This window comes from Diadema antillarum, unplaced genomic scaffold, assembly GCF_040938485.1.
Source record: "Diadema antillarum isolate AM-2024a unplaced genomic scaffold, OU_Dant_1.0 scf00000026, whole genome shotgun sequence".
NCBI lineage: Eukaryota > Metazoa > Echinodermata > Echinoidea > Diadematoida > Diadematidae > Diadema > Diadema antillarum.
Genome location: NW_027270915.1, coordinates 2,314,085 through 2,328,752, shown reverse-complemented (window position 1 = coordinate 2,328,752; position 14,668 = coordinate 2,314,085). Strand labels below are relative to the sequence as shown.

Here is a 14,668-nt window from a genome sequence, read left to right as displayed (position 1 = left end):
TGACACATCACTAGAATCATGTTTCAAATGAAGCATTCTTGCCATGTGAATGTTAACTGGAATCGCGAAAGGCGATTTGAATCATAATTGCGATTGTGTTTCCAATGACGGTCTGGAGTTGTTTTCCAATCACGTTTTGCCAGAATTACAGAGCAAAACAGTCGTATGAATGGCTAGATTGATTGATTGATTTAATCAATTGAATTTAATCAATTACTCTCCAATCATGTGTTGGGAGGTGGAGCTTACAGTGACCTTTAAACCACTTCCACAGAAACACTGTGCTCCTCAAATGCTTGCAATGCAGTCAAAGCGCGCGCTTGATACAGCTTAAGAGTGATTGATGGGAATTTGGAAAGAAGCCATATCTCCCCTCCTCGCTCTGACATTCAAACTTGCAGATTCCGTGAAGCCATCCTTAGTCGTGTGAACAAATGATGATTTGAATTGTAATTGCAATGGTGTTTGTAATTCAGCATTACAATTACGCTTTTCAGTAGGTGTGAAAAGGGCCACTGAGTGCACGCTGATATGACAACATACATTTTTCTTCAACGATTGTTTAAAGACTTCACGACAAAATCAGTGCTTTGCACACAGACAGTGACGAAATGTAAACACTATGTATCAAAAAGCCAAAAACATGTACAGGGGTACTCACTATTGACCTTTTGGGATAACGCACCACTCTGCAATGTGATTGTTCAACGTGAACCTTATTACTGATTATCCTTACATCCTCATAATACTTTAGAGTTCAGTGCACTCTCTGTCGTTCAATCTCGTCTCTCTTTCTGAAAGTGATTTCCTTCAAGTGTTCACCTTGCTACGCTGTGTTTAAACCAAGGTCAGATGACATCATGCTCTTGACACAATAATGAGAAGTACTGACTTACATGGAAAGGAAAAGTTGCAAAACACTTTGAAAAAGTGCAATTGAAGAAATAACAACTGGTTCGCACGCAAACGGCAGGTACCATCATAACCAGCGAGGATTTCTGTTGTGTTTACACATTCTAATCTTGTTTCCTGTGATAAGAGTGCAATCAACCACATATTTCTGTGTACACACCAATACGTGCAAAATTTCTGATAGCTGTTCCCCTTCCCAGAAATATGAACAGGTTGTGATTTGTTTGGTCAATTTATAACTTCCCAACATACTTGTACGAATGACATCAGCTTGCACGGTTTTTGACAATGGAATTTCGATTTGCAATACATGTAATTCCCCTCTCTTGAACTTTTTAGAAGTATTAGTCATCTGCCAAGAACTCCACTGCCTCCATCTCTGTTTTTTTTCCCCCTCTCTAAGTCTCTCTTGATCTCCTTCTTTGGCTTACTTAGCAATCAAGATCAGATATGTTCTCAAACTGCAATGTTGTCAACATGCCTTTTTGGCTAATATTTCCTATTTTCATCATTACCCAAGTGAAATTGTGTCATCACAGCATTATTTCAAACATTTATCATGCGTATGTGTCCATTTTAGAGCAAAATCGACAGTTTCTGTAGTGCAGGCACAATATGGAAGCTATGTTTACAGCATGTAGATCTGATTAGAATGGCAGAAGAGGACCAATATGTACCAATATCTCAGAACCATCCACAAAGCTAAAATACTCCAGGCATCACTTGAAAATCATGACATCTTGTTAATGCATATGGTAGTGTAAAGGTAGCCAAAGATATGGCATGACAGATTCTTGCTTACTGTTGTTTTGTTTTTCTCGGAAATGCACGCACAGTGATTAACTCATTCTTGTCTTGTCATGGCTTTCACATTCACAAAGAGGGGAAGGGTGATGAATTGACCCCCAAAATCATGACACTCGAATAGAATCTGCTTTTCTTCCCTAGACCTTCTGACGAAAATGTGATTTGGCCGTTGTAGGACTTCACTTCTAGTCTCATCACATGCTCTCTCACACACATATACTGTACACACACACATACACACACACACTTTGAATTCCCTCTATTCTCAGAAACAATCACAATCAACGCAATGGTGGGAGTAACTATAGGGCTTTTTACACTTGTAAATTTTTGCTTAGCCCCGGACTATCGGTGGGGCTAAGGGGGGGCCTTAGCCCCACCGTTGGTACGGGACTATCCTTAGCCCACTTTCTGTTTACACTCGTTTTTGCCAAAGTGGGCTAGCCCCACCGATAGTACGGTACTATCTGGCCCTGCAAAATAGCAGGGGTTAGCACCACAATTGCGGTGCTAGCACCGCAATTGCGGTGCCAAGCAAGTGAGTGTAAACAGAACGAAAAAATAATCCTGGGCTAAGCGACGGAGACGAAGTCCGACCCTCACTGACCAATCAGAAACGAGGTAATCAAGTGCTGCCGGTGCGTGCGTGTACGTGTACAGTACACAGCGTAATTATGAATATTCATGTGGTTTGGAAAGTCCGGGGCTAAGAAATACGAGTGTAAAAAGGTCAGTTTTCTCCTTAGCCCCGGACAAGAGATAGTACGGGACTAATTGGCGAGTGTAAAAAGCTGAAAAAATTGGTACGGGACTAACGATAGTCCTGGGTCAGAGAAAGTCCGGGGTTAAGAAACACAAGTGTAAAAAGCCCTTATTACAAGGGGCAATGCCCTGGTTTTTGTATTTCTTTTTATTACTCTTTGCATTTGAAACTGTACTTTCCCTTACAGGACAGAATTGCAGGTTGAGGCAAGAAATATAACTAAAGAGGTTTATTATCATGCGTATTCATTACAAACCAGTTCCGTATCAATTCTGCTGCAGAAGATTTAACCCCAGGACAAAAGCAGGGACTGTGGCATTTTAGCTCTCATGAAAATAATAGACATGCATAATATTGTTCCAGGATTTTATTTCTTCTCCAATAATAGACAAATTATGTGCAATCTTGCTTGCATAACATCTATTAAGCAAGAGTTCCATGTAAAACAACTGCCTCTGCATAAAAATAAAGATCTCTACTAAACAGTTTGTAAGTTAACAAGAAAGCACCTGATTTTGTTGGGGTTTTTTTTCTTCAAATTAAAGATATGGCTTTAAGTAATAATTATCACCTTGGGACCACATTCTCATTGACAGAATCATAACAATGTTATGTGACTTAGTTTTAGATTATTATTTTTTTGTGGTGTGTATACTGTTCAGCACATCTGTGTCATTTCTTATCATCAAATCTTCCTATCCACAACTTTAAAACTACATGGAATTTAACTCCATTTTGAAAAGAATATTTCACTTCTCCCTTTTGGTAAAATCTTTTCAAAATCAGACAATAAAGGCACTTAAAGGACAAGTTCACCTTCATAAACATAAGGATTGAGAGAATGTAGCAATATTAGTAGAACACATCAGTGAAAGTTTGAGGAAAATCAGACAATCTGTTCAAAAGTTATGAATTTTTGAAGTTTTTGTGCAGTAACCGCTGGATGAGAAGACTACTGCAGTGTATGAATAACTTAGATGTCACATGCGTACAACAATATAAGGAAAATATAAAGAGAATTTCACAAAATTCCATCTTTTGAAAAAAATACACATTCCCCTGACTCGTTACCGACAAATGTTATGGGTAATATTATTCCCCCTGCCTTTAGAAAGAGGCAAGTCAAGAGCTCCTTTATTATGCGAGAAAAGTGAAAATATGTTGAATTTTCTTTTACATTTTCTTTATACTGGTGTACGCATATGACTCACAAGCTGTAGTAGTCTCCTCATCCAGCGGTTCCAACACAAAAATTTTAAAAATTCATAACTTTTGCATCGATTGTCCAATTTTCGTCAAACTTTCACTGATGTGTTCTACTATTATTGTTGCATTCTCTCAATCCTTATGTTTATGAAGGTGAACTTGTCCTTTAAAATAAAATTTCTGTGATGCTTGAGGTCAATATCAACAATAAAAAGAAAGAAACTTTCTGTACACACTTATTGATTGCAACCACAAGCAGATCACTACGTATAAAGAATATGAAGACAAGCAAAACTACTTCTCCCCCTTGTATATTTTTGTTTAAATATTAATCCTATTCTCAAATTTACTGGCAAAATTAACAGATAAACTCACTACCTGAGGAGAAATGTTATTTGCAAAATTAGAGAGGGGGACACAGCATCTCTTGCATAAAAAAAAAAGCGAACAAGATCGCAACACAACACAAACATGTGAAAGGATGTTATCCCTGCCATGTGGGGGTAATGTTAATGCCCTCCCTAACTATAGAATACTGACTGCGTGGATTTATCTATAGCTCTTCTCTATCTGCAAAAAGAAAGGCCTAGTTGTGCTGCAAAGGCTTTGGGATTAGGAAAACAACAATATGACAATCATCTCGATTTGTAGCTCTGTTGATTCAGACAGATGCCCTATTCAACTGAAGTCTTCTGAGGACAAACCATCTTTCTATTCTTTTCACTTTCGAGTCATTACAAAGACCCCACTGGGGATACCAGCAATCGTTATACAAAGCTCAAAGCTTTGATGGCTCGAGTTGAGATACATTTCAGACGAAAAGAAAATGAAGGATAAAGTCAGGAAGTCAGATCCTAGACAGTTCACCTGTCTTTAAGTCCAATCATGCCCAGGGCAGTCGGAGCTAATCCTGCATTTTTTTCTTCTTAGACGAGACCAGATTTCTCCTTACCGAACAAGAGGTACGTCATTTTGTTGTTGGACAATAGCACGAGACCCAAGACATGCTACAAACCAGTGATATGCTCTGAGCATCACTTGCAGAGGAGAGATAAATGGGGTAATGAGGGATGAATTTGATACGCGGGGGGAAAGAAAAACACACACAAGGTAGATGCAGGTATGAATGCAGAGGAGAAGAAGAAAGAAGAGTGGCAAGGGTTGGAGGTTAATTGGGATAGGAACTATCAATGGGCTGCATCAAAGGCAAGACTAGAGAGCAGTGCAAAGGCAAATTGATCAAAACGAGATGTCTCATGGACTATTCACATATTTTAATGAGATAAATATATTTTTCTTCCTTTACTTTCAAAACTTGGACACAGAGTTAGAAAGGACAAGAGTCAAGCAAAAACAGACTCATCAATTTTCCTCATTTCTTGACCGCAAAAAAATGGGGGAGTCCCACAACAGACTGGAGAAAGGAACAAGAATCAAGCAAAGCAGGCATGATGGTGAGGATTTGTGGTAAGCCAAGAAGAGACTGAATGACGGGCAGGGAGACTTCTCGAACAACATACAACTCTTCGGACTGATGAAGCCTTCTCAGAAATTCAATATTTCCCAGACAATGCAGCCTTTCTGTGGGTGAGACTATCACCTTCAAACCCTGCAGCAATCCTTGTTCATCATTCTCCTTTCGCTATTTTTTCCTCTCTCTCATTCCATAACTGGAAAACATTCTCTTCAATAAGTTGATACCTGAAGGTCATTGACCTACAAAGCAACGCTGGCTTATAAGCCTTGTAACACCCATTGTCAAAAGCATGAATTTCAAAGTTGCAAACTAGGTCATGCACTTTTTGCCATACGATAACAAAACAAAACAGAACAAAACAAATCTATTGACAGATCAACTGGTTGAGGTCATTTCATCAAGATCAGCAGAGTTCAAGTCACTCACACTCATGGTTTAACCCAAGACGGTTAATATCAGATATCAATTTACTGGGGAAGATCAGGCCTTTTCGAGCACATCATGAACTTGTAAGGAACTAACTTAACCCATTGGAGTCTGACTGATTTTGCTACAACACGCATCTTTCATAGACATCTGCTCAAGTATACTCAGGACTCATCTTCAGTGGCAAGAATGGGCTATATATTTAACGATACTTAACATCGATAATATAGATTCAAATATTTACAGTGGTTGTTTCTATCCCTACCTCACATTTTAGAACTATTTGAAAGCACTAATGCTGTTTTTCTTTTCATCTGCAGATGGTTAATTATACCTTTAAGCTTCACATCAGCACAGCTAATGGAGTACTGAAATATCACTGGGCAGCTATCTAGAGTTCCCAACTGATGAAGATGGGGGTCACTGACCCCTGAAGGAGTCAACCCACACCTAGAAGTCATTTCTCCCCCTTCATTTTACATTTCTCCCTCATAATCCTGTCAAACAAGATATTTTTGGGGTGCAACCCTGAGCTGAGTACAGATCATCATGTCTCACACCCCCTGCTGAATAAACAGAGGGATTTTGCAGACAAATGTGGTTTACTACTACAACAACATCAGGCAGGACTAACTCTGGTTCTAGGGATTCAGATAAATCCACTGGCTTCCACACTAAAAGCTCCTTTAGACTACAGATCAGGACAAATGCCATTGACCTAAACTCTGTTATGATTTTTTTTTTCAGCCCAATTTTATGACAAGTTCAGACGTTGGTAGCCAGTTTATGGTTTCCATATAATAGCCTGTAAACGAATTGCCTGAGGCTATGATAATGGATTTAAAAAAACAAATGACTCATCGATTCTGGCTGTAAACCCAAATTTCCACAAAAACATCATCAGAATGGAGCATCTGGTATCAAGACAGCAAGAAGATAATTCATTTGAGTGTGATTTTTATCTAATTTTGTGAGGTCAAAACCAAACATTATTGGATTATCAAGGAGTACAGGGATCAGATATGTTGACTGCCTTTCCATTTAATTTTCATAAATTTGTATGAGAATAATCAAGTGCATGGATAATGCTGCTATGTCAGGCAAGTTTCGCAAAAATCATTTGTAAACTTAACATGCACATAGAAGGATGATTTCAATATTAGGAATTTAACATCAAGACAAGGATATATTTGTTAGATACATGTATATCATTGTTACGATTATGAAGGCATTCCATGCTTTGGCAAGTGTGGGTGTCTATTTTGCCTGTTTGTTTGTTTGTTCATTCTTGGGTAAAGTTTACGAGGTACCTTGCAGCTTTGTTTAGTGAATCATTCTTTCACAAAACTAAGGGTTTGTCTGATTATCAAGATTCTCCATACAGGCACAATGAGAAGATTACTGTGTGGGCCAAGCGAGGGAGCCACTCAACGAACGAACGTTCTTAGGAGTATACTAATGCAGTTGTCCTCATTGTCCCACTCCCAGCATCTACTTCCGGCTGCAAGGCTTCCAGTTTAAGTCGATTGCGGACAGGAGTCAAACAATAGCAAGGTGGGGGGCCAGACATCATGTAATGACCGTCAATGGGGTCATTGTGGGTGCCAGATCAACTGGTAGAAGAGAGAGGTAGAAGGGATGTCCGCCCCCTTGGCTCCCTGGATGCCTGCCTGGACTTCACGGACTCCATTCAGCCGCAAGAAAACAATAACAACCTGAAGCACATCCCCTAAAACTTTTCTGCGGCTACCATACATCTTCAAGTGAGTGGCTGCATCACGCAGTCTGCACAGACGGGGCTGGACGCAGCGTCCCATGAATAATTCATGGAAAAAGGTCTTCTTGACCACAAGGATGATGTCACTGGTGTCCAAGAAGAGATCATCCTTGGTAGGATTTCTCAAAAAAGCTGGACAGTGATTCACCTGCTGGTTATGCCAACTGGTTTTTACGTCCCCCCCCCCCCCCCCCCCCCCCCCCATCAACTGACTCAGGAAAGTGATACTAGTATATAAACACTTTGGAATGGACTTGGACATAACACCCACAGTATTCAGGTGAATCCAAGAATCATGCAAACCAGGAGAAGTAATACAGATTTCTGTGCAAAGATGACCAATTATGTGATCTACATGTCAAGGTGTTTCACTACGTAAATAGCCAGGAATTTAGGCCCTAAGTAATTAAGAATTTTGATTCCTGGAGTGATCTCTCATCCTTGAAACAGTGACCAAATAATGAACATTGTCATGTGATTGGTCAGTTCTTTATGCTTCAATGGATCTACTCTCGAAATTTTTTCATGGAAACTTCTGCTGAAGTTACATTCAGGGAAAAAAGAATATCAACAATGAAACTCCTTCATAGAGTTTGAGCTCAAAGATGGCTTGCTTTATTTTGAGGTCCTCCATGTTGAAATATACCACAAAACAACAGTGACAAACGAGAATAGCATCATGGAGCATTCATCAGGGAAAATCAGGAAAAAGAAAATTAAAACACTTTGCACTGTAAATGCCCATCACTATCTATACTGAAGCCCACTTTATAGTCTTTGAAATTGACTCCCATTAAGAGGGAAGTAAGGTGCCCTAACTCATCCATCATGGATGGACATATATGATAATTGAACCCAATAGACTGAAACTAATCCATTCTTGGCAGATTCTGCATGAGTTTTAAACGCTGACCTTGCCAGAATTAGTGCATAAATGAATTCCCTTCTTTCCCTCAATTAATGGAATGACAAAGTATGTCTCCGAAATTATAACCCATCCCAACCAGCCCCCCTCCCCCACCCCCACCAATCCTTATCTAATTTCGGGGTTAATTCTGTATTAATCCTCTTGATTCTGAAAGATGTTTTCAGGGGTGGCTCAGGGAATCCCTCGGGTGGAACAAGATGTCTTTGTTGGGCAAGGTGAGCCTAGAGACAAGCTGGCTAGGACTCATTATGAGTCTAATTAATCCCACAATGGCAGTCTCCCTGGGGAGACTATAGGCAGGAACTAAAGTGTGTGTACGTCTTTCTGTCTGTCTGTCTCTTTGTGTGTCAGCGTATATATGGGGAGAGAGAGAGAGAGAGAGAGATTAAAGACATGGACAAAAAGACAACTGTAGGAAAAGAGAAAAAAAGGTGTTTAGCAGGGTGGTTATATGATGGAAAAGAAAAGAAAAACGAGCAAGAATCCAGAAATAAAGACAAAAATGCTAAAATTAGGCAATGAGAGAAATAACTAGCCTGAGAAGACTGCCTGATATAACTGAAGATATTATCTAATGACACGCATAAGGTGAAATATTGTATACTTCCCTACATAGTGTTCAACAAATCACCAAACATGTTTCACATGTCTCACCTTTATGAGAAAACATCAAAAGTTTCTTGTCTGCATCAATGGCTTTGAACAGTGATTGATTTCAACCTTCAAACCCCCCCCCCCCATTTCCCATCCAATCAAGATTTCATCCAGTATACAGCAATTGACAAGACATCAGAAACTTCCAACTGATGTAAATTACGCCAATATTATATTTTCCTATCAGAAAAACCCAAAACTTCAGACATACTCCCCTCCTCATGAAAATATATTCAGTCATATCCTTCTCCATTGGTATGACAACCTTGGGTTGTTGTTGTTGTTGGTTTTTTTTGGCACTGTGGTAATGCTAAAATATCCATTTCTCCTTCCCTTGTCCTGCTCTTAGCATTTATAACTACAGGAAATCTACCTCATCCTCCTATTTACCATGTACTAATGCGTCAGCTGGCAAAGCCTTTAATTCTCCGTGCACATCAATACTGATCAATAAAATGGTAGCCATCCACATAATCCAGGAAACAAATCCATGACTGGAAAATGCCCCCTGTCCATTGTTATCCCTGACCACAGATGACCAACGGTCACCCTTGACTGACCCGAGTAATCTGGTGATTAAGGGCATGTGACAACATGGCCAAGGACGAAGGCACACACATACAATACACACTCCACAACTCCCTATCCTCATCTCATTCTTCAAAAAGTCATCAACTTATACTGCATTTAGCTACCCTACCGCGAAAGATAGAACCACTATTTCAAAATGCATTTTGAAAGGCATATATATAAGAATGAGGTTTAAAGCATATTTCTCGGGATGCTGTGTTTATCTACAATCACATTTGGTAGTTGCCATGGTGCAGCTATTTTGCGACATTCAACAAGGGAAGTAGAGGTCAACTTGGGTGCACGATGCAACGTCAAATTATACAAAAGGATGCACATCATGTCAGACATTTCAAACTGATCTTTACTTGGCTTGCCTATGACGATAATGTGGTTTGGGATTACTTTTTTTTTGGGGGGGGGGAGGGGGAGATGCGGTTGGGGAGGCCAAGTGGCCGGAAGAAAAGCAACTGCAGCTCTTCAAATGCTGCATCTCATCCTGGTGCCGCCATGATAGACCACCACAACATCCTGTTCAATGGTAGGATGAATATGTAGATTTGCCAATGTTGTCAACGCCTATCATTCAACCAGTTTCATGCATCCAGTGTTATACTTTAAAAATGTACTCACTGACCGACTAAAACACACACTCCACCTCAAAAAGTAGGCTGCCCACATCCCACTTTACGCTTGATGAAAACCACAGACTTGAAAGGAGGGGGGATTTGCATCAGTAAGGAACATGCTTCATGTCGGTCGCTGGCATCAAGAAAGAAAGAAAGGGCATCCGTGCCCTAGAAAGGGCTTGAAACCTTCTCTCCTTGACGCTGTGAAGAGGGTAGAGCCAGTTGAAAGATGAATAAAAGATGGTTTTGCACACCCTGGTACCACACTACCAAAAGAAGGAAAAAAAAGAAGAAGAATTTGATGGATAGAAGCTGGAAGAATAGGGCCAAAAGAATAGAGGAGAAAAGAACATACAGTAAAAGAGGGTTTCATTCAGTTTGACAGCATTTGAAATCACTACTGCACCACTTCAGTATTAGCCTCTGTTCCAGCATGAACTGTGCGTAAGCATTAAACCACTTCACCCAAAATTAGAATAGAGCTCAATATGCCATATCTAGGTACACTAGAAATGCACATTGATCTGAAATATGCGTTAAGGAGCATACAATACTGGTCATATGGAGCATTTTTCCCCAAAGATTAAAATGTTCACGAACAGAATAGACACATGAGAGGCTGGAATGTAATCTACATTGATAAGAGGACAGACAGCTAACACTTAGAAAAGAAGAAGAATAGAATGAGAAAGAGAGAAGAAGGGAATGGAGACACAGATTCTAGGCATTGTGATGAGCTTTATGCAAGGGGTTTCCTTCACAAAGTGTCGCCACAAAGACATGAGGGAATGAACACATGAAGCAATGCGTGACAAACGGCTTGGTTTGTTTGGATGGGCCGGCTTCCCCTAGCGGAAGAATCTTTAAAGGCAGAGCGTTACAATGGGGGTGCATGACTTCACATGTCTTGATTCTTTGAATTTCCTGGCACAAACGGAGAATTCAATTTATACTTATAGCATCGATTTGATAACACGTGTTTGATTGTGATGTTTGCTCATGAGAAAACATTTTATCACATTCTATTATGGAAAAAAAAAAGCTGAATTGCATTTGAATTGTTATAGAGCAGGCTGACACAATATGTTAGGGAACTTCCATTTTATCACGTAGTTCAATGAACTTGGGGGGGGGGGAAATATATGTCAAACTAAAACGGATAAGTCTGCACAAAACTTAAAATCAGAGTTGGAGTAGCAGCTTCCTGCTTTCTTCTTTTTCTTTCCTTTTTTTTCCCAACATAAACTTGACTTTTGATCATCAATTCATGCCAAGGGCACTCATTACGGGGGCCATCAATTTCAGCACAGATCTATTGTCGTTGATCTTTTCATGCCATGATATATGAGTTTGTGGAGAGAACACACAGAAAAAAAGATGGCTTGAGTTCACTAGCCATACATGTGGCACATGCAGACAGAGATCATGAGGAATAGATAGGACGAACAAATTTCGAGGAGGGATGATGTCGATGCGTCGTCACTCTCAAGAGAACGCAAAGAGAACAGGTGTGTCGAAGGGATGGTATAGTTTTTGGTTGAGATGGAGATACAGGTTCTAACTCTTTGCAAGGTTATTAGAAACCTTTTTTTAAAATATTCATAGAGCACACATGTCTAAAAAGAGGAACTATACCTTTATTTGATGACAATCGGTTCTGAGTTGGCCGAGATATCCAAAAACAAAGCAAAACAAAGTGGTTCTTATAAAAGGTGGGTCCCACCTTTTACTAGGATCGCTTGTTTTAGATATTTCGCTATGGCGCTATGGAATGGCGTTGTCACGGTATGCGCATGACTTGCTCTTTATGGAAACATTGATATTATCTATCAATATTTGTGAAAAAACAAACAACAAATAAAGGAAAATGAAAATGAAATGTCGATCCCCTAACCACGAATGTACGGAATCGACAAGCTCTGACTCATCTACAGTATTGACAATTTAAACCACACAAGGACACGCGTAGATATGTACATTACTGTGGTTTAAATGCACTTTCTGTTAAGCCTATATGAATGTTTCTAGATGCATAATGAGATTATCTCTTTGAGATAGCACCACAGTGCTTATGGTAGTACTACTAATGGTGAGATGAAGGAGGCGGTGTGTGACAAATACCTCGGTGGATCCCTGCCGAACATAATGTCATCCCTTGCACATTTGGTAGGTCACATTGTTGCTGGGTTCGCAAACAATCAAGAAGTTACAGGGCAGGGTCTCAACACATCACCATAAGTCAGACTCATATGAGCCCTGGAATCTACTCTCAGTTTTCAATGCAGTGTGATCTGTTCTGCCTCCCTTTGAACAGCTAATATACAGTGTATTTGTGCTTGGCAGTGGTATTACACAGACAATGACTGAAATTTGATTATTTAATTATTGTAACTACCGTAGTAAAAGAAACGTCAAACAAAATGATTTGCCACTAGATGCAGTCACTGTTGAAATATTATGAGCAAAATGTGGAATTCCAGACCAGTTAAAACTTAGTCTGAAAAGAAGGAGTAAAATTATGAAATTCCATATCTATATCAACTATTTCATATTTTCCCTAATTTGTATAATAATTTGGATCAAGTTTTCTCTGTTATGCCAATGAAATTCTGCTCTTTCTCTTTATTCCTTTTCAGACTAACTTTAACTTAGTCCTGAATTCCCTAGATGTAACATTTCAGTAGGCAAGTACAAATGCACTTAATATAAGAACCAATTGTTGTAGTCCTTCAACTTGCCTTGCCGAGAGGCGATGGGGTGGGGTGGGGTAGAGAGTCCGTTACCAATAACACCTGCATCACCAATCAATTACCCCTGTCTAGTGGCATATGCTCTACATTAGGTTTCGCCTTTGCCACATCACACGGTTCTCGTCTACAGTGTCTACAGGAAGTGGACAGGACCCCACACTCACACTCAATGGTGTACAAATTAACAGCATCGGTTAAACAAATAATATTCTGGTTGGAATTCACAGTACAAAGATTCCGTGTGGGCGTGTTCCATATCATGCAGCCATTTGTGGTATGGAACTAAAATTCACTGGTATCCATAACAGAATCAGATGTCATCGCACTGTAGTCACACCCTTGAACTGAGGAAATTTTAGTGTCGTAAATCTTGTTCCCAGTTGATATTTTGTTCTCTGTAACTCAAAAAGTTATGTGCTGGTTACCACATCAACTAATGACCATGCAATCGCAAACAAGAAGTGATCAGCAAATGCTGCAGATCACCTAAACAACATGCTGTGACGAGAGGCAAGTTGGCATCAAGGCTTACATTAAGTGCAAAATGGATGATAACGCAAGCTGCTGATTACATTACTACACATGAAAGGATAGCCGAATATGACACTGTTTTCAAAGATCTTACTGAGGAACGCATTTTTTACTAGCCAGTTGTCGCAACTTTCACATGGAAACTACTCAGCATGATTATATTCTGCAATATAGCCCCAAGGTTATCTCACTGCATTATTTATACTATGAATTACTTAATCTCATAATTTAATTGAAACCACTGAACACCTTTTTAAAACAATATGAAAAACCATGTTATAAATCATGTTATGTTAAACATAGACATACTGACACTTCCCTTGCATCTCTGGGGTAAAAGAAAAAACAAAACATTTTAATCATTCAGCAGAAAGGACAGTTTTTGGTGTACGGAACTGCCAGCCAGGCTCCCTGGTCGAAAAATATGACAATTGTAATTTTTACGACAGACTACAGCCCATTCTCACCTGCTAAGTAGCGCATCCGCATGCGCTTCAGAAAGCGAACATTCCCAAACGAGGACATCTTCCAGACGGGCGAAACTCCAGCGCATGACGACAAGAGCTCTCTATCCAGCCTCCGCCACACAACTGACATATCACGTTCCAGCTACCAGAGCAGAACTTAATCCATTCCAAATATTGCTTTTTGCACCAGAAATTTGTAGCTCACGAATACACGCACACACACTCACATACACAGGCACGCAAGTGTGATGCGATGTCTAGATGCTGCGTAGTGGGGTAGCACCACGACTGATCACCACTCGGAAATGGATCCAATGGTTAGGTATGCAAATTCCCTAGTTTTTAAACTCTCCTAAAAAGTGTGCTGTGTCAACAAAGTATACATCCACAGATGATCATATCCAGAAGTTGGTTCCAGTAGCTGCATGAGAGGGGAGAGCCCATCAATTGGGTAGACCCCTCTGCTTGATTATGTGTGGGATAGTATGGGGGTGAGTCAGACCTGGTGATGGTGGTGTATGTTTCAGTTTGTTGCCCTAGCCACTCCCACCTGTATTGAATGGCAGCTGCGGTGAGAAACTTTACTCCAATAATGCAGAATGGTGGTGGGCTGCGGAGGCAAAACAGAACTGAGTGAGAGGAGGTTCATGCGAGTGAGCGACCACGACAACACAGGGCGGCCAAAACTGGAGTAAGATCCAGAAGAGAGGGGCTCAAGAGTTGAAAGTGAGTGGTATAGCTCAATCAACACAAGCGTTGGATACTGTTTTC

The 14,668-nt window shown here is 40.1% G+C and overlaps 1 protein-coding gene across 1 annotated transcript in view; it reads right to left on the bottom strand.

Annotated features, from left to right (window-relative positions):
- LOC139734614 (rho GTPase-activating protein 7-like) overlaps positions 1-14,027 on the bottom strand; it is a 93,799-nt gene extending 79,772 nt beyond the window's left edge. The window contains exon 1 of the mRNA XM_071645401.1: positions 13,898-14,027. Within this exon, the coding sequence (XP_071501502.1) occupies positions 13,898-14,027 (130 nt within the window). The remainder of the gene's footprint in view (positions 1-13,897) is intronic.
- Positions 14,028-14,668: the final 641 nt, after the last annotated feature.